At 35.2% G+C, this 20874-nt stretch overlaps 1 protein-coding gene across 3 annotated transcripts in view; it reads right to left on the minus strand.

Annotated features, from left to right (window-relative positions):
* Positions 1 to 371: 371 nt before the first annotated feature.
* LOC150102174 (p53 and DNA damage-regulated protein 1-like) overlaps positions 372 to 20874 on the minus strand; it is a 146809-nt gene continuing 126306 nt past the window's right edge. For all 3 annotated transcript variants that reach the window (XM_090399248.1, XM_090399250.1, XM_090399249.1), the window contains exons 3-4: positions 10603 to 10718; positions 372 to 710 (exon numbers count right to left, since the gene is read on the minus strand). In XM_090399248.1, coding sequence (XP_090255374.1) covers positions 544 to 710; positions 10603 to 10718 — 283 coding nt within the window. In that variant the 3' untranslated portion in view covers positions 372 to 543. The remainder of the gene's footprint in view (positions 711 to 10602; positions 10719 to 20874) is intronic.

The raw sequence follows: 20874 nt of genomic DNA on the forward strand, positions 1-20874 counted from the left end.
TCTGCAGGAAGTTATGATACCCGTATATAAGTCTGTGGTTGGAAAAATCTTGGATTATGGCTCTCAGCTTTGGTGGCAGATTTTCGATGAATACTAAAATAAATGAAGGTAATTGGAGGACGTTCAGTAAGCACACTGAATGTTATGAGTTTCCATCTTACAAATACGAAATTAACCTCAAAAACATTTAATTTTAGTTACATGGCCGTCAAGGTCCAAATATGAATCTGAGTAATTCGTAGAATTCATGCCATTGTCACCATTGGTGGACTTAAGTCTCCTGGTTAAAGGCTGGTAATAATAAGTGTAATGAATGATTTCATATTGTTAAAGTAAGCATCATCACTTTCGTGATATTTTAAATAGATTTCATTGAAATTTATTTATACACAAACTGAAAACATAATAAATACATCCAGCACTGCATAAATTCCTTATAACATAAAATGTGTTTATATAACATATTTGATATATAAAAATGGTTCTTTTGTGACATATAAAAATGGTTTTAACTTTTCATGTATATCCTTTCAAAACAATCAACTAGACTGGCATGAGCATACTTTCAAATGCTTTAAATTCTTCTCTTGTCAGGGAATCAATAGAAAAACCATGTGGTTCAGGTTTGCCTTCCATTTGATATAATTTAGATACTTTAGGTTTTAAGTTCTTGCGCAGATTCTTGATTTCATCATCAAGTTTTTTCTGATCTACATAAATATAAAATATATCTACAAACACTCCAATATTAAATACAACATATCCAATAATATGCAAGGCTAGACAAAGACATTTGACAAAAGGCAATAACTTATATATATTTCAATCTTCCTAAAGATGTCTCAAATAAGGCATCAGAAAATCAACATTTTTGGCCAGAAAAAAGACATTCTAAGTTTAATTCCAGTCCCTGACTAGAGGAACTTTTTTCTAACCCTTTTTTCAACTGGTTCCGAAGTTACTCAATGGCTGTATCAGTCATTGAGTAACTTCGGAACCAGTTGAAGAAAGGGTTAGAAAAAAAGTTCCTCTAGTCAGGGACTGGAATTAAACTTAGAATGTCTTTTTTCTGGCCAAAAATGTTGATTTTCTGATTTTCACCCAGAAAGTCAGTTTTTTTTTGACAAAAGGCAATAACTTATATATATTATAATGCAGTATATCATTGCTTGACTATAGAACCCACATTAGTTCACGTAATGATATACTGCATTAGGGACCATAAGATATCAGCGCTTATTGCTGTATTCTCTCATAGATGCCATTTAAAATTAGTGATAGTCATGGGCCAGCTATCTCCAAATAGCTAATGGTGGAGCCTCTTCAAATTAGATAGAGCTAAATGACTTCGTCTACTCCCTAATGGGAGTAAAGACAATTCATTTTTTTTTTGGGTGGGGGAATACTTTTCAAAGATGGAATTTTTTTTCATTTTTAAATTTCGGCATTACTTCAACCTTAGTATCACCTCTGGGTCTACCTCCCACTGATGAGACCTCAATAAAGGTCGAAACCAGTCTGGGTAGTGACCCTTCCCATAATGCATAGCATTATACATACCCACAAGGATATGTGCTTTGTATTATGGGATACTAAGGCAAGTGATGTGAAGTCATCAGCTTCTATATACGAGTTGTCCCAGTCCTGAAAATACTTCAGGCGAAAACTTTGTTTACTAACACTTGGATAAAGGATTAAACCAAGTATATAATTTCTTGATATCTTTAATTTATAGTATAACCAAATGGAATTTAATTTATAGTATAACCAATTTTTAAACTGCAAGAATCATCAATTCTTGCAGTGTAAAAATTCTTAAAGATTTTTAATTGTTTTTAGTAAATATGAAACTAAAATGTCCCTTCCTTAGGTATCGAGAGAGGCATGAGATAATTAACAGTGTTATATAAAACATTATGTTAATTGAATTTATATACTTGACTCTCACTACAAACACCATTGTAACAAACTTCCTTACTATAACCAAGTACTGAAAAGTCCAAACAAAATCCTATTAGGAAAATACTATTTTAAAGGCAATTCGTTATACCATTACAAACTATTTCCGTGATGCCTATGAGTTTTCTACACTGAGAGTCAAGTATGGGTAGTAGGACATTACTGACAGCATTCTCTGTGGTAGTTATTCATAAATGCTATATAATTAATATAATTAATAATTAATTATAATTAATAGAAATTTAAGTGGATGCTTAAGTTAAAATACCAGAGAAAATGCAAGTCAAAATCTGAAACCATAATTCTCAAGGTATCAACATTATCTACATCAGAAGAAATAGAAAAGAATCTGAACTAGCTGGAAATTCAAAAATATCATATTGACATGATATTTTTGAATAAAATATTATATTGACATAATTGGTGTCTCAAAGCTGAATAACTGAGAGGAGACCTCCACATAGCCTTTAAAAGAATGCAGAGAACCGACCAGGGCTTCTGACCTAATGTCCATTCCTCACCTTCTCGTGGTGCACCCTGTTGGGTATCTACCTGGATAATGAACAAATGAGGATGGGCTGGCAATTTGGGATTTAGCCGACCAAATTGTCTTCTAATTGGCTTAAGCCAAAATACAAAATGATGATACAACATGACAAAATTTCTTGCCGGCTGGGACATCGACCGGTTAAACAAGGCCCCTGTTGTTTTTGCCAGGGAACCAGGGCGAACAGCGAAAAGTCAGCTATTGAAACAAATCTAAAAACACACCCCAGCTCAACATCACAAAGTTAAAGATCGGTACTATCAACTTAAGAAGCCTGAATGGCCAAGAAATGGAGCTAGCTAAGGAATTAGATAAGTACCAGATCGACATAATAGGGGTGACTGAAACAAAAAAGACAAAAACTGGCGAGATCTTTCTGAGCAATAAATACAAAATGTTATATTCAAGCAATGACAATCAAGGGAAAGAAGGAGTAGCCATAGTATTCAACACAAAATATGAGGCTAATTTTTTTGAATGGCAGGCAGTCTCAAGTAGAGTGATGTGGGCAAATATCAGAATGGGGAACTGGACAATGAGACTTATTTGTGCCGATGGTCCCACAGAAGATTCTACTAAGATAGAAGTGGAGGAATTTTTTGAGGCTTTAGAGAAAGCAACTGACACAATGATAAAGGAAAAGTTGGTCCTTGTTGGGGATCTAAATAGCAGAGTAGGATATGATTGTCGGACATACAAAAATATTTTGGGAAAATTTGGAGAAAAGAGCAAAGCTAATAATAATGGCAAATACCTGTTGGATTTCTGCTCAGGACATGGACTGGTTATTACTAACACCATGTTCCAACATAAAAATGTGCAAAAATTCACATGGAGAGAAGAGGCAAGGAATAAGAAAAGTCTCATTGACTATGTTATTGTTGATAGTGATGTTTTCTCCCTGGTGCAGGACACCAGAGTGTACAGAGGATTTGAAATTGGAAGCGATCACTATTTAGTCTTGAGCAGGATAAAATTGAATTTCATATTGAAAAGAATAACATGTAAGAAAGTTTTAAAGCGAATAAAAGTTGAGCAGCTCTCAGATGTGAACTGTAGACTAAAATACAAAGATTATTGAAGAAAAAATGAAAGAGTTTGAGAACAGGGACCAAACATTGGAGATTCTGTGGCAAGCCTTGAAGAAAACCCTGATTGATTCAGTCAGAGAGGCATGTGGTGAGGTTGTCTGCAAGGATAGAAAAATCAGAACTCCATGGTGGACACAGGAAGTTAAAGAGGCAGTGAAGGAAAAGAAGAAATCATATCAAAAATTCCTGGTAAATAAGTCAGCTTTTGCTCTTAGAGAATACAGAGACAAATGTAAGAAAGCGAAACACTGTGTAAAACTAGCTAAACAAAAGTCATGGGAGGACTTTGGCAAGAACATAGAAAATAAATATCAAGAAGGTGGTAAGATATTCTGGAGTTTGTTGAAGAAGCTTAGAAATGGAGGAAAGAGTGCTGTAAAGGGAGTTAGAGATGACAAAGGTGATATGAAAACAGGAGAAAAAAGATATCTTGAAGTATGGAGTAATTACTTTGAAAAACTGCTAAATGAAACAAGCAGTGATGACAGCACAGTGATAAAAAACACTGACCAGACATGCAGTTATCAATACATATCCATACTTGAAGTAGAAAAAGCCATCAAAGGCTTGAAATGTGGAAAGGCTGCAGGAGTAGATGATGTTCGACCAGAAATGCTGAAGTATGGTGGTATAAAAGTCTTACAGTGGCTGCACTGCATAGTTCAGAAAGCCTGGACAAAGGGACGAATTCCCAATGATTGGAGTAGAGCTCTAATAGTACCCATATATAAAAAAGGGAAATAAAACTGAATGTGAGAATTACAGAGGTATTTCCCTACTGAGTGTTCCTGACAAGATTTATGCAAGTATACTTGAGAAACGGTTGAGAAGAATTGTGGAAGAAAAGCTTGGTGAAGAACAAGCTGGATTCAGGCCAAATAAAGGCTGTCAGGATCAGATCTTCACTTTACGACAAATAGTTGAGAAAGCATGGGAATATAACAAAGATCTGTATTTAAGTTTTGTCGATCTGGAAAAGGCATATGACAAGGTGCCAAGAGAGAAGCTATTCAATACACTACAGTTATATGGTGTCAATGGGGAATTATATCAAGCAATACTTAGTCTTTATTTGAGTTGTAAGTCAGCAGTTAGAATTGAAGGAAGTACAGGAAGATGGTTTAATGTTAAATCTGGTGTGAGACAAGGATGTACATTATCCCCTCTGTTATTCATTATCTATATGGATCACATTATGAAGGAATGTGGTATTAAACCTGATATCAAAATTGGAGATGTTAATGTCAGCTCTTTGTGCTTTTTGCAGATGATGTTATACTGCTAAATAAATCCGCTACAAGTCTGCAAGATTCCCTGACTAAATTGAATAACTGTTGTAATAGGTATGGTATGAAGGTCAGCAATAAAAAGACAAAGACAATGAAAATAGGCAGAAGCATTAAAAATGTCAACTGCATTTTGAATAAGAGAGAAATTAGTCGGAACACTAAATTAGCTGTATACAAGACAGTGTTCAAACCAGTTTTAACTTATGAATCTGAGAGCTGGGTCAGAAGTAAAACACTTGACCAAAGACTAAAGACTGCAGATATGAGAGTCCTGAGAAAGATTAGAGGCGTGAACAGATGGCATCAATGGCAATATCATATTTAAAACGAGGATATTAGGAAAGAACTTGACATTGTCAGCATCCAGGAATACGTTTGCAGAGATAATCTCAGGTGGTATGGTCACTTAAACAGAATGGGCGAGGAAAGATTAGCAAAACAAGTGTTCTCTGCCAGGTTGGCAGGAAAAACAACCAAGATATATGTGGATTGATACAGTACAAAGTGCCTCAGACGATAGAAATATAAGATCTGATAATGTTGATGTCTTGACAAGTAACAGACTGATTTGGAGGAAAATTGTAGATAGGAAGTTAGTAATGATGTAAGTCCTTCATGTAGTACTATCATATCCTGTATCACCCCTTGAGGGTACATGTCAGGAATTTGATGATGATGAAAGACTAAGTAGTTTATTAGACACACATATTCACAAGATTTTTTTTTTTTTCACTGTAAATATTATGACCAGAAACTAACTGGTCATCATCAGTGTATTAGCATAATCACAAGGTGAATAAAGTAGAATAAAGAATGTTAAATTCTATTTGCAGACCTGAGCCAAGTGTCAGAACACCATCTGCAAGATGGTTATAAAATAAAATAAGATTACAATAAAAAAATAAACTTAGAGATGAAAAAAAAAAGTGGCAGGGATGCACTATTGCTTGCCATTTATGAGGATGAGGCTCTCATAAATCTTGGAGAGGCAGTCATTTGAGCAGTGTACAGGAGCTTTAAATAACTGCTCAAACCTAAACCTGCACCAAAGTAAACGGCAAATATTAGGCCAGAGGATATTATGATCAGCATCTACTCCATTATGATCAGGGCCAGATTTTTCAGGTTTATTGTTGTTGATATAAGATTTGTTTCAAGTGTTCTTGTAATTGTTTTTCAATAGAAAGTCCTGTTTGTCCAAAGCATGAGAGGAGCAGTTTACCCCTTATGGATTGTAATCAAGAGGAGACTTTTTTTGTACAGAAAGGCTTAGATCTGTTTATTATCCATAATAGAGCTTAACAGTATACCTAACACCAAGAGGGAAAAATATGTTTATTAAACTCATTAATATTTTGCTGGTTTTCTACCCAGAATTATCATAGCACAATGAAACTGTGAAGGCACACAGCACTACACCAAGTAACTGGAGAAAAAAAATTAAATTGTAACTGGCAACAAATGTAAGGACATTTGTTGCCAGTTACAATTTAATGTCCTTACATTTGTTGCCAGTTACAAAATGGCATCCTCTATGGGTCAGATAACTAAAAAGTTAATTCAGAGAAGTAGGCTATTAGGTGATAGTCTCCCAGATCTTTGATAAATTAATGCAGCCAATACTTGTTGAGGTTGGGAGAGTGCTTCTTAGCTAATGCTGATTCTGTGAACAGCCTCTACACCTGTAACGACTTCTATGTAACAAAAATGTTTTTCTCCATCTGATCCTATGCAAAGGAGTATCCAGAGCATGGTCTGCCAATCCTGTTTTGCCATACAGATGATCTCAGATCTAATTTTTATGTCCTTCAAATTGTATTATTATTATTACCCAAGACCCCATGGATTCAAAGAGTCATCTGGGAGGTCCTTTTATCATACACACAGCTCATCAGTTTAACAATAGTACTCCAGGTGAGGTCCTATCAAGGCCTTGCAGAGATGAAAAATAACTTTCTTATCCATACATGCCAGTGTTTGTTTCAACATCGCAATTATTCTCTGAGTTGTATTTGCAATTTTTGTATACACTGAGAGAATACAGTTTTCTCTATATTCTCTCAGTGTATCTACCAGCTGATTTACTAATATTAAACTGTGAATGAAATTGTTTTGTATATATATATATTTTTTTTTTTCATTCACATTTAACATAATATACCATATACCAAGCAAGACTTGTGTAAATATTATTTAATGTAAACAACTTATTTTATAATTTAATATTCATATAACTACCTTAATTTTGTCTAATATTTAATTATTTAATCAAAGATATATGTATTAATAATGAAAAGACTGTATTAAATATTATTAAGCTATTTTAATTATTACTATGTTAATATTATAAGAACTTGTATTTGATAATTTAACTGCGCATTAATTGAAATGTTAATATTCTCTATTTATTCCTATTTGTAGAAATTTAATGTTATGTAATAGCTCAATTTTATTATGTTTTGTTTTGTTGTCATGGAGACAACAAAACAAAACATAATTAAGCAAGCGAGCGCGAGTTTTGGAACACCACGTGAGGAGACGGTTTATTGAAAAGAGTTTTAGAAAGAAATCACGAGAATAATTTAGGCGGGAAGGATGGATATAAAAAGGGAAGAACGCTGAAAATATGGGGAGAGATAGATTAGAGAGAAAAAGGAGAAGATTGGCATTAGGTCGGAATCGGAGCATTTGGCATTCGAGAATCACAGTGTGATAATAGCGAGTCGGCAAGTCACTCAAGCAGCTAATAAAGTCTACTAGTCGAGAGGCGTTTAGCTAATAAATTGTAGAATAATAATTATAGCTACGGAAGACAGCTGAGTGACTATTAAATAGACTAGCGATATTTGAGTTGAGATTCAATTTCAGGGCCGACCTTTCAAGGACATACAGAACCTTGAAGCAAAGCACAGAGTTATTAGCGAATAGTAGAGGCTGTAAAGTTGAAGTTTACTGTTAGCTGTGCTTAGAAATATATTGCCTAAAGAATTAAATGAATGCAGGAAGAATGAACAGCTGTGCATATAAAACCTCAAGTTAAGGAATTATTGTGTATTGCCTTAATTCATAAGTGATCAGTAGTATTTCATGCAAGAACGTTTGTTTATGTGTATAGTGACCGACGATTAATTCAGTTATTGCTTAGAAGATTTATTTAATGAGTGCCATATACTGTTTAAAGTGTTTACAGTTATAAAAAGTGTTTACGTATAAGTAGATGAAGAAAAAAGATTATCGGTAAGATTATTCCAACCATTAATATTTCTATGCAGAGAAGTGTGTGAGTTTCATCCTAGAATTTCCTTATATTAACAGTAACTATTGATGAGAATTAACTGAAGTGTAAAATTAAAAGTGTTTGTTTGTGAAGAGGTGTGTTACTGCAAATTTTATTGTATTTGGAACTTAAGGAACTGTGAGAAGACTGTATTAGAGATAACAGATTTACCATTGTCTGAGTTTGTATGACAGTATTATCAGAAAGGCTGAAGTGTTTATAATAATTTAATTAGTGATTTGATCTTAAGTGTAAAATTTGTGATTTTAAAATTAAATGTTTGTTTTTGTTAATCAAAAGTTGTATTTTGCCTGAATCTCTTTTACTGCACCATTCATAAAATATTCGAACCAAAGCGGGTAAATTAAGTAAATTAAATATACTCGGCCAGTATATATAATAGCAACATATAAAGGAAGGGTAGTTGAGAGTTGGTTTATCTTCAATTCTTGAACTAATTCAGATATAAAGTGCGCAGTCTTTAAATATAAATTTTCTTTATATTTGAATTAGAAATCAACTAACAACTTATCAATTAGTTAAGAACATCATAATAGTAATCATGTCGGATCCAAAGTATAGATTAAGACGAAGTAGGATCCAACACTAAGAACTCTCAAAATGATTTTTTTTCCAGAACTGTTCATTTTCTTGAGTACACCATGAAGTTAGGAATTTTCTATCTTTACAAATAACTTTACTACATATCTTCCTGTATGAATCAATATTCTCTTCAGAGTTTGCCACTGAAACTCTAAGGTTGGATTTTGTTTTCACTCATTTCTTCTTGAAAAATATATGGATGGTTGCGTCTACAATTCACTCGTGATAACTTTCTTAAACTTTTTTTTATGTGATATTCATCTTTATCCCGCTCGAAACTAAACAGCGATCCTTCCTATTTCAAATCCACTGTACTCTCTTGTATCCTGAACCAGTGTGAAACTGTATGAATGATTATGAACAGTCAAAATTTTTTTTTCTCTCTCTCCTTTTTTTTTCTTTTTCTCCATGTGAATTTGTGCACAGTTATTTTGGAACATGGTATTAGTAATGACTAGTCCATGTTATAAACAGAAATCCAGCCAGTACTCACCATTATTATTAATGTTGAACTTTTCTCTGAAATTTCTTCAAACATTATATGTTGTCTACGATTCATTTCCTACTCTGCTATTTACATCTACAACAGGATCCTTCCTGTCAGCAACTTGTCTAACGACTTGAAAAAATTTTCCACTTCTTTAGAACCATCTCAGGACCATAAGCATAAATAAGTTCCATTTTCTAATTTCTCATTTTGAAATTTGCCCACATCACTCTACCTAAAAGTGCCTGTCAATTAACAAGTTTATCTTCATGTTTAGTGTTCAATACATTCAATGAACAAAACACTAGAGATAGGGTTGATGGGAAGTTGACATCCCTTGTGCAGAGTAAAACGTACACAGAGATCTTGAAGTTATGGTGGATAGTAAGTTAAAGTTCAAAGGTCACATAACAAAAATTGTGATATTGAAACAAACACTGGCATGTAAGGATAAAGTTATTTTGCCTCTCTACAAGGCCTTGATAGGACCACACCTGGAGTACTATGCACCGATTTGATCTGCTTGGTTTCAAAGGGATAAATAAACTGTGAAAATGCTGCAAAGAAGAGTCACAAAGATGATACAGGGTTGACACTGGGGAGTTCTTTCGCTTGGTTGAACAGTGGGAAGGAGTCATGACAAGAGGCCATCCCTGGAAGTTACGAAAGGAAACTGTGAGAAAGAGGGTGAGGAATGGTTTCTTTGCATGGAGGGTGGTTGAACCATGGAATGCATTGCCTGATGGAGTGGTAAGAGCGAGAATGGTCAATGCATTTAAGGAGTGGTATGATAGACTTTGTGTTTCCTAGGAGGGACCTCCTTCAATGAGTCTTGATAGACTTGTGTTTCTTAGAAAGGACTTCTCACGATGAGTCTTTTGACTCCATGGAGGCCTGAATAATAATAATATCTTTTTATGTAGCATGTACATTACAAGAAAAGATTGCGAGTATGTAGATTTCTTCTGTCTACAGACATGGGTAGACAGAAGAAAGAGAGGTGATATGATAGAAGTCTACAAACTTTGGAGATGGCATTATAAGATATTGGTTGATTAAATTTTTCATTATAAAGAAGGCATTGAGAGGACAAGGGAGAATCTGTGGAAGTTAAGTTTGTATGCAGTTAAGAAAGAGGTAAGAGCTAGATTTTTCTCTCATAGAGCCATGAGTAAAGAACAGTTTGTCTGTTTAAGTAGTGAGTACATCTAATGTGAATGAGTTTAAGAAAAGGTATGAAAGCAGGTGTAGGTGATGTATGACATCACTTCATGGGTTGACTCCCTGGAGATCTAATAATAATAACTTCATATCTACATAAATAAAGTAATCATCATTTTTAAAATTACCTTGTTCTATCATATCTTTAACTTTTGTTCTTGGCATCTTTATGAACATATTACCAATACACACCCAGTCTTTTTTCCCTTTAACTGTTCCTTTGTCTGCCTCACGAGATATTACCCTGCAAGTGAAATGGTGCGAAATATTTTTTTTCTATTAAAAAAAATTAAAATGACAAATCTCCCATTAATTACAAAACTGATTTAAACTTAACTGAGTTTACTTTCTTTCACAATGAATTAAATAAAAGTCTACAAATTGTTGCTAACTGAATATCCAATAGCTTAATCAGGATTAGAGCAAAAAACTTACAAAAAATTAAGAGAAATTAAGTTAAATGATATAAATGGTTATATCATGAATGATTCTTATAAATAGTTAATATAGAAGATAAAGATCAATGCATTATGCACTTTTATAATAATCAATCTTTGCAGCTTCTTTAGTAATGACAATACACTCTGGTGGATGGAACAAAAGGCAAGTTGGAATCTCATCTAGAATCTAAATCTTTGTCAGGTCTTTTCAACTGAAGTTAAACTTAAAAAGTCTGAAACCATATTTCCAATCAAATATTTCATCTTAACAAAGTAAGATTATGCTGTCTGGATGAATGAATATTCTTGAAAGTGAGTCTGAAATTATGCAACTTTTGGCTTTAAGAATGTCAATAAACACCATGTTTAGAGTGATCAGATCCACATACTGAAAAATTATTTTTTTTTAATCCAATAAAATATCTAGACTTTTATTAGACAATGTATTTTAGCATTGGAGTCTAAAGGACTAAATCACAATTTGTTGATGACATTGTTCTTAACTCTGCAGAGGAAGTCCAACAAATGATCAATAAACTGAATGCAGAAAGTAAAAAGAAAGAATTAAATATAAACAAACAAAACAAAAATAATGTATAATAAATACATCAAAAAGCCAATACATATAGAACACCAGGAAATTGTTATAACTTCCTATTATTTATCTAGGACAGTGGTATCCGACCTTTTTCCACTTGTGTACCCCTTTTAAACCCATTTCTATAAATTGTACCCCTTGTTTTTAAATACTGACATTTATTGTTCCATAACTAACATTTTGCATTTTGTTTACTTTACTTGTTTTTCCGCCATTACTGATTAGCGTGTACCCCTGAATGGCCCAGCACGTATTCCTGGGGGTACACTTACCACCAGTTGGGAACCAATGATCTAGGGCAAAAGATCAGAGCAGAGTCGAAGGGATGTGAGGAAGAAATTATATGTAAAATTCAACTTGGTTTGGTAGCCTTTGAAAAACACCATGAAGCATTCAAAAGAGACATCCCAATCTACCTTAAAAGAAAAATATTCACCAGTTGTATACTTCCAGTCATGACATATGGAAGTGAAATGTAGACTTTGACTAAAAAATTGACTAACAAGTTGAGGACCGCCGAGAGGAAAATAGAAAGCTCACTGCTTGGTATTACCACTCAAGGTAGAAAGGACAATACTTGGGTTAGAGCTCAGACCAGGATGTGATATAGTGTAACAGTCATTAAAAGATCCAAATGGCATTGGGCAGGTCATACCGCAAGAAGTATGATCCAAAAATGGACAAAGTTGATATCTGAATGGTATTCCAGATGAATGGAAATAGCTACAGGAAAACCAAAGAGAAGGTGGAAGGATGAGATTAAAGAGATGCTGGAACTCAGTGGCACAGAACAGCTCATAATGAAGGACTTTGAGGGAGTCCATCCAGCAGCAGACAGAAAATGGTGACAATGAAGACAATATCATATGGCAAATGTGATGGCATGACACTGAATCGCAGTGATGATAGTGGTCTGGAAAACAGTACAGTAAAAACCTCAGGAGAAGCAGAGTGAAGAATACAGAAACAAAACAATATACAAAGATGAAAAAGGTCACTACTATAAATAGGTGGTCTCACCACCACAAACAGGTGCCCAACATGAAGGAGGGAGTTTGAGAAGATGAAGAATTGTAGAAGGGATCTGGAAAAGAGTGACTAAGGTAGCATTAGATCTCTGGAATATTCAGTATGTCATCTTTATATAGCATACCCACATTCCAGAGATGGCATTTCTATAGATGGTATTAATACCACCCATAGAGGCTAATGGATGGGAGGAGGGGGATAAGCAAACATGATGATACATTTAAGTTGGTGGCATAAATGTACCAGATTACCAGTGACACCAAGCTGAAGTAAGGAAATATGACTTCTGCATTCAACCTTGGTATCACTTCTGGGTATGGCTCCCACTGATGAGACCTCAATAAAGGCCAAAACTGGTCTGGGTAGTGGCCCTTCCCATAATGCATAGCATTATACATGTCTATAAGGATATGTGCTTTGCATTATGGGATACTAAGGCAAATGATGTGAAGTCATCAGCTTCTATATACAAGATGCCATTCCTGAAATTACTCAGGCACAAATTTTGTTTGCTTATACTTGGATAAAAGATTAAACCAAGAATATAATTTCTTAGTATTTTTTATTTGTAGTATAAAAAAGTGGAAAAACTTCCAACATCTGGTCATTCAGAATCATTCTTCTCCTTCTCATTTCACCACTATCATATCTGGACAATAAATTAACCACTTTCCTAATGACAATATTATCCTTCACCTCCTACAACAACTTCTTAAAATCCCTTTCCACATTCTTTGTCTCACTATCCAAGTTGTTTGTGCCCACCACCTCTGCCACTAATTCTAATGTGTGTTCCTTCCTTCTATGCAAAGCATCTGATATCATTTTATTGTACCACCTGTAAAACATGTCTTATGCACCTTATTTTTTACCACAACTTTAATGATTGAGTTACCATATAAAGAAACCGACCATCTTCAGATACTTGCTTCTTTGAAACTCTGAGTTGGGTTCGAGGTTATATCGTAGTGTGTAGCGTTCGTGCAAGCTCCTGAAAAGATAAGTATTATTTTCAGTTATCGTTGATAAAATTACTTAATATTGCATAATTTTGTTTGCCTTGCATATTTTAGTGCATCTGTTTGTGTGTTTTTGGTGTGTTATAACTCATAATTTGATAAAATACATTGCAAATAAGTATGGCTCCAGTACGAAGGAAAATGGCAGCTAGTAATGATGGTTCACCATCTTTATCAAAGAACGGTAGTATAAAAGAGATGAGTCAGTGTACTAGCTGCGAAATGTATGCTTTGCGGAGTGCGGTTAGATGATAATAAAGGAGTGAATGTGTGTAGAAAATGTAGGGAGAATGAGGAATTGAAGTGTATTTCAGATCGTGAGTGTGATATTTTTGTCAAACTTCAGAATGAAGAAAATAGGGATAAGACAAGAAACGGCAAGGTTGTACATGAGAATTGTGAGAGTGTGAATGTAGAAAGTGTGAATGATAGTATTAATGGTTTGACAGAGAATAAAAAAGATGAGATAGGTGAATTGAGTGAGATCGCGTTGTTGAATGGTGCGATACAAAGGGCAAAACAGCAGCTAGAGCGCATGAACAAAAGTCGACTAAATGAACCAGCCAATAATAAAAAGTATGACAAGAAAAATAGATGTATGAATGTGAATATGAACAAAATGAAGGATAGAGTGCTGTATGGAGACTCGTTAGTACGAGGTGTGTTAGTAGAGGAATTGACAAAATCGTACCAACCTGGTGCGACTATAAAGGATGTAAGTGAGTCTATTAGAGAGCAAAAGGAAAGGGTGAAAGAAATGATTGTTGTGGCAGGTACGAATGATTTGAAAGGAGATAAAATGGAAATGATAGAAGACCTGAATGAATTGTTTGAGGTAACAAAAGAAAAGAGTGAGAGAGTTAGAATGATTAGTCTTTTGCCACAGTATGACAGTGAAATGTTTAAAAGGAGGGCCATAACCCATGCATCATACATATGCATGGGTTATGTATGATGAGTGGTGTGGAATTTGTGGACGTGTGGAGTGAGTTCGATGGACGAAAGGATCTATATAAGATGGATGGCTTGCATTTGAATGGTTACGTTGTAAGAAGACTTGAGAAAGTGTTGCTGAATGTAGTGGATGTGCAAATTCAGGGAAACTAGATTTGTTAAGGGGGGGGGGGTTGATATACAGTCCTTAGGGAGGCAGTTGAAGGTAAGAATGAATATAATATGCCAGAGCAAATAAGGATAACAAATCAGAGTGGGATAGTTAATATAAGGCATCAAGGTAGGGTTAGGGCTAACGGGGGTCTTAAATTCATGTACACTAATGCTAGGAGTATTAGGAACAAGAAGGAAGAGTTTTTGGCCATGGTTAGCACTTCCAGACCACAGGTTATTGGTATTAGTGAAACATGGCTGACTGTAGATAATATAGCTAGTGAGATTGAATGTGATGGGTATAGTGTGTTCAGGAATGACAGGGAGAATAAAATGGGGGGAGGAGTATCGTTGATGATAGCTGATGAGCTAAAGACAATCTTAAACACTTTTTTAGATATGTAGCAAGTAAAAGGAAAAATGTACATGGCAGAATGATTTTAAAGAATGCCGATGGTAGGGAGGTAACTGAATCAGTTGATATAGTTGAGTTACTGAGTGAGCACTTTGCAAGAATATATCATCCAGGTGGTGACATTGCAGAAACAAATAAACCAGTAGATTATACGGGAAGTGTGGTGAATGAAGTGGAGGTGAGTAGTCTATTGCATAACCTCAATGTCAATACATCTGTGGGATTGGATGGTATACCAGCTCATGCTGTACGAGAAGCAGCTAAAGAATTGTCAGTACCCTTGACCATTTTGTTTAATTTGAGTCTCGGGTCTGGGTTAGTCCCGAGGGGGTGGAAAGAGGGGAAAATAGTTCCACTGCATAAAGGTGGTTCCAAGACTGTTGTTGTAAATTACCGAACGATTAGCATATCAGGAATCATTGTCAAGGTCTTAGAGAAATTAGTCAAGAAAAAGAATACAGGATTGGATAGATGAAAATGAGATATTGTATGGGGGACAACATGGTTTTGTGAAGGGTAGACCATGCCTCAGTAACTTGCTCACGTTTTATAACACAGTGACGGCTGAACTGGATAGGGGTAATGGGTTTACAGTGATATTACTGGACCTTGCCAAGGCCTTTGATAGGATACCACATGGAACCCTAATCAGTAAACTGGAGCAGATGGGGATAGATATATGGTTGGTAAGATGGATAGGAGGGTGGTTGAAGGAGAGATACCAGAGAGTGGTTTATTCAGGAGTGGAGTCTAAAAGACGGCTTGTGACTAGTGGAGTGCCGCAGGGCTCTGTTCTTGGACCACTGCTTTTCAATTTGTTCATCAATGATATAGGAAAGCATTTGAGAGGAAGTGTTCACTTGTTTGCTGATGATGCAAAGTTGGGTAAAGCAATTGTGAGTGCACAGGATGTCAAAATTTTACAGGATGATTTGGATAGTTTGGAGGACTGGGCTAGGAAAAATGGATGTCAATTTAATGTGGCAAAGTGTAAGGTTATGCACTTTGAGGTGAAAAGAATAGAGCAGCAGTATATCGCATTGGTGGAACCGTACTCCAGGAGATTGATGAGACCAGGGATATGGGAGTGTTGGTGGATAGCGAATTGAAGTTTAGGGGCACATTGCAAAAGTGACTAAAACAGCTCACCAAATCACTTGGTTTCTGAAAAATACTTTAACATGCAGAGACAAACAAGTTATTGTTCCTCTGTATCGAGCTTTGATAAGACCCCATCTGGACTACTGTGCCCAGTTATGGGCACCAGGGTTTCTTCGTGATGGGGAGGAAGTGGAGAGGGTCCAGAGACGAGTGACCAAGATGATAGTAGGTCTGTGGAATGAACCTTATGAGAATAGGTTGAAAATTTGTGGGTTGCAGAAATTGGACGATAGGCGAAGGAGGGGTGATATGATTGAGACATTCAAATTATTGAAGGGTTTCTATAAGATTGATCCAGAAGATATTTTTGAAAAGCGTAAGAGCTAGGTTTTTTACTTGAAGAGTGGTGAATGAGTGGAATAAGCTTCCAGAGTCTGTTATGGGTGCTATGACCATGAATGAGTTCAAGGCAAGGTATGATAGATACTGTGTGAATGTCCAATAGTTGTTCTTGACATGATGTTAAGGCCTCCCTCGATGAGTCTGTCGACTCCTTGGAGTTGCCCGGAACAACAATAATAATAATAATAATTGCTTCTTTTTATTAACCTCCTTGGCATTTACATCAGTCATTCTCTTCTTTAAATGTTTCAATTTCCTCCTCCATGCATTTAACCTGATTCTTCATTAACTCTTGACTAAGCTCTTCCACATCACTTCTATTATTACCGTCACAAGCACTTCCATTCATCTTCTGATTATTCCTGGTAACAGCATTCTCATTTTTGGAATGTCCTAACATTTCATCACACTTCTCACATACTATAATATGTTTCTTTTTATCATTCAATCTAACACTGCATAAATCTTTAACATTTTCAGAACACACATAAAACAATTGTTGCATCATATCTACTGCAAAAAGTCCACGGGAAAAATCAATCACCGAGTTGAGACCTTCCTCATTCCTGACATATTTCTTTACTGCAACTGCAGCCATTTTTGTAATGTTGAATTACTTTGAAATATTGCTAAATGAAACAAGCAGTGTCAGCACAGTGGCAGAAAACACACAACAGGCATTGCAATCAGGAATACACATCAATACTTGAAGTAGAAAAGCCATCATAAACCTGAAATGTGGAAAGGAAGCTGAAATAGATGGCTGCACTGAATAATTCAGAAGACCTGGTCAAGGGTCGAATTCTGGGTGATCAGAGTATAGATCTAATAGTACCCATCTATAAAAAGGGAAACAAAACTGAATGTGGGAATTACAGAGGTATTTCCCTACTTAGTGTTGTGGTAAGATCAATGCAAGTATACTTGAGAAATGGCTAAGAAAAACTGTGGAAGGGAGGTGTGGTGAACAACAAGCTAGATTCAGACCAAACAGACGTTATCAGGATGAATTTTCACTTTAAGACAAATAGCTGAGAAATCTTACGAATATAGCAAGGATTTGTATATAAGTTTCGTAGATCTGGAAGAGGCATACGGAAGATGCCAAGAGGAATGCTCTTCAGAATGCTAGAGTTATATAATGCAATATTTAGTCTTTATTTGAGTTGTAAGTTAGCAGTTAGAATTGAATGAGATACAGAAAGATGATCTGATGTTAAATCAGGTGTGTGACAACGGTGCACATTATCTCCATTGTTATTTATTATCTATATGGATCACATTATGAAAGAAAATGGTATTGAATCTAATATCAAAGCCAATGCTAATCTTAAATATTTACTTTATGCAGATGATGTTATACTCTTAAATAAATCCAGTACAAGTTTGCAGGATTCCCTGACCAAATTGAATAACTGTTGTAATAAATTTGGTATGAAAATCAGCAATAAAAAGACAAAGACAATGAAAATGGGAAGAAATGAAATAACGTCTTATCTTGAATGGAACACCCCTATAGAACAAGCAAAACATTCAAGTTATTTAGGCACAATTTTTACTGATGATGTCATATTAAATATGGAAATAGATGACAGAATTAGTAACGATGGTATGGTGGTAGGTCAGCTGAATAAATTGATATGGAATAAGAAAGAAATTCATCAAAACACTAAATTAACTGTATACAAGATGGTGTTCAAACCAATTTTAACTTATGGATTTGAGAGCCAAGTTAACAATAAAACATTTGATCAGACTGGAGACCACTGATATGAGAGTTCTGAGAAAGATTAGTGGAGTGAACGGAGCTAATCTCAGGTGGTATGGTCACTTAAACAGAATGGTGGAAAGATTACCAAAACAAGTTCTTTGCCGGGTTTTGGCAAGGAAAAAGACCCAGAGGAAGATCAAGATGTAGGTGGATTGACACAGTAAATAGTGCCTTAGAAGATAAATGTAAAGTCTGTAATGTTGGAACCTTGACAGATAACAGATTAAGTTAGTAACAGTGTAACTTTTTTCATGTAGTACTATCAATTATATGCCAGCCTGATTGGTCGAGTGGTTAGCATATCTGCTCTCCAGCCAAAAGGCTGAGGGCTTGAACCCCGCCGTGGGCATGGATGTTTGTGAGTGTCTGTGAAAATGCTAATGGCAGTGGTGTAGATGATGATGGTAGTTGAGGTTTGCTGTAATTGATGGACTAAGTGGCAGAGACAGAGAGTTGTCGAGGGAGGACATCCACTCCACAAAGATATCCTTGATGTATGGAGTAATTACTTTAAAAAATTGCTAAATGAAACAATCAGTGACAGCACAGTGGTAAAAACCACTGACCAGGCACGTCAGGAATATATATCCATAATTGAAGTAGAAAAAGCCATCGAAAGCCTGAAATGTGGAAAGGCAACTGGAGTAGATGATATTCGACCAGAAATGCTCAAGTATGGAGGTATACAAAAATCTTGCAGTGGCTGCACTGCATAGTTCAGAAGGCCTGGACAGAGGGACGAATTCCAAATGATTGGAGTAGAGCTCTCATAGTACCAATCAGGCCCGGCCAGTGGCGTGTGTGAAGTGTGCAATATACAAATATACACAAGCGTTGCAGAAGAAAAGGCACCTAAAAGATGTCAAAAAATATGAGATACGAGTTTAAATGAACAACGAATGGTACAGAATGGTACATATAATTATGAATACACGTCGTCTTCCATTCGGACCCCTTCAGATCTTCCTGGAAACGAACAAATAAATTCTGAATTTGTATCCTGGACCCGATTATATCACTGTAATTTTTGATTAAAATTTACAATTAAAATAGTTCTTTATTTTTCGATGTATCATAAATCAACTTATGATTAATTGTTGAGTTCCGTGTAAGGGCCGTATCCTAATTTTAATAGGATCGGATGCATGTGGTCCAGCCCTAAAAGTCAGCTTACTACTGATAACTCATTCTTCTCGACATTCAAGCCTGTTATATTAGCAGGCTGTTAGGGCGGCTTCAGTGACACAAAATAATCGGTGAACTCTCGAGTCCAATGCAAAACATTCTTGTAAAATTCTCTTATCTATTTTCATTGAATCTTCATGAGAGAACTAAGTAGGTTAGTATTCTGTAACATTTCCAACATGTTAGATTGAACAACTGTAGGTATAAAAGAAATATTGTTTTGTAAAAAAGACATAAAGGTAAGATATTTCATTTGCTTTAGAAGAAATGTACCTATGTAACTAGGTTAAAAAAGATTTGTAGAAATATGGGGTGAAGTGGAATTCCTGGGTTTTTTGAAATTTTCAAATATGAGTTAAAGGTCCAACCCTTAGGGTTGATGTTTTCATTAGAAGAATTTAAAAATTTTAAATATTATGAATTAATAGAAAATATAGGATAAATATTAGTGAGAACCTCCCAGAACTTTGCCAAAGCAATATTTCAAGGGACTTATCTTCCTTATGGAACTTCAAAAATAGTGCTTGGGTAAAGCTCTGGGAAGTTTTCACATTGTTTAATATTTAATAAACAATAAAGATTTTAATAAAACACCAATATAACATCTAGTACCAATCAATATTTTTCGTTTTTAAATTTTTAAAAGACAGTAATTTGATCTTCATTTTCAAATTTATGTTATTTTAATAAAAATATTTTTTGCATTTTTCATAATTTAATCAGTCTCTAATTTTTGTACCCATTTTTAAATTTTCCAAAAAACCCAGGAAATCCACTTCACCCGAAATATGGATCGAAAGAGAAAATTGTCTGGTTGGAAGAATAAACAAAATCGAGAAAAGAGGTTGAAGAATCAAAGCACGCTGCATAGTTTTCTGCAAGATGGGCGAGACAAGGATAATTCTGTTCACACTATCGAACCAATTGACACAAGTGAGCTTAAGCATGATGGTGGAATTGTAACCGTTGTGAGGCCTGGAGCTGACACTTGTGTTAAGATTGAATCATATACTGGTACAAGTGCAACTAAACAGGATGACGAGAACTCAAACGATGTAGTGTTTGAAATGTTCAAATAGTGATGTAGAAACGAGTGCTCTGGAGATGACTAGCTATTCTGATCTTGAAAACATAGTGGATTGGCCAGAAAACTTACAGAATTTTCAAATTGAAAAGATAGTACTGAAAGGGCAAATTTTTCGACATTTTGTTCACAACAGCAATTACTTCAATGAAGGAACGTTTTGGTTTATTTAGTAGCATTTTGGAACTCTTTGAATTTTTGTACAGCATTACAGAATATGATAACATGGAAGACCAACAATTGGAAGAA

This window comes from Typopeltis vanoorti, chromosome 10 (assembly GCF_054136105.1).
Source record: "Typopeltis vanoorti isolate ZY-2024b chromosome 10, IOZ_Tvanoo_1.0, whole genome shotgun sequence".
Taxonomy (NCBI): domain Eukaryota; kingdom Metazoa; phylum Arthropoda; class Arachnida; order Uropygi; family Thelyphonidae; genus Typopeltis; species Typopeltis vanoorti.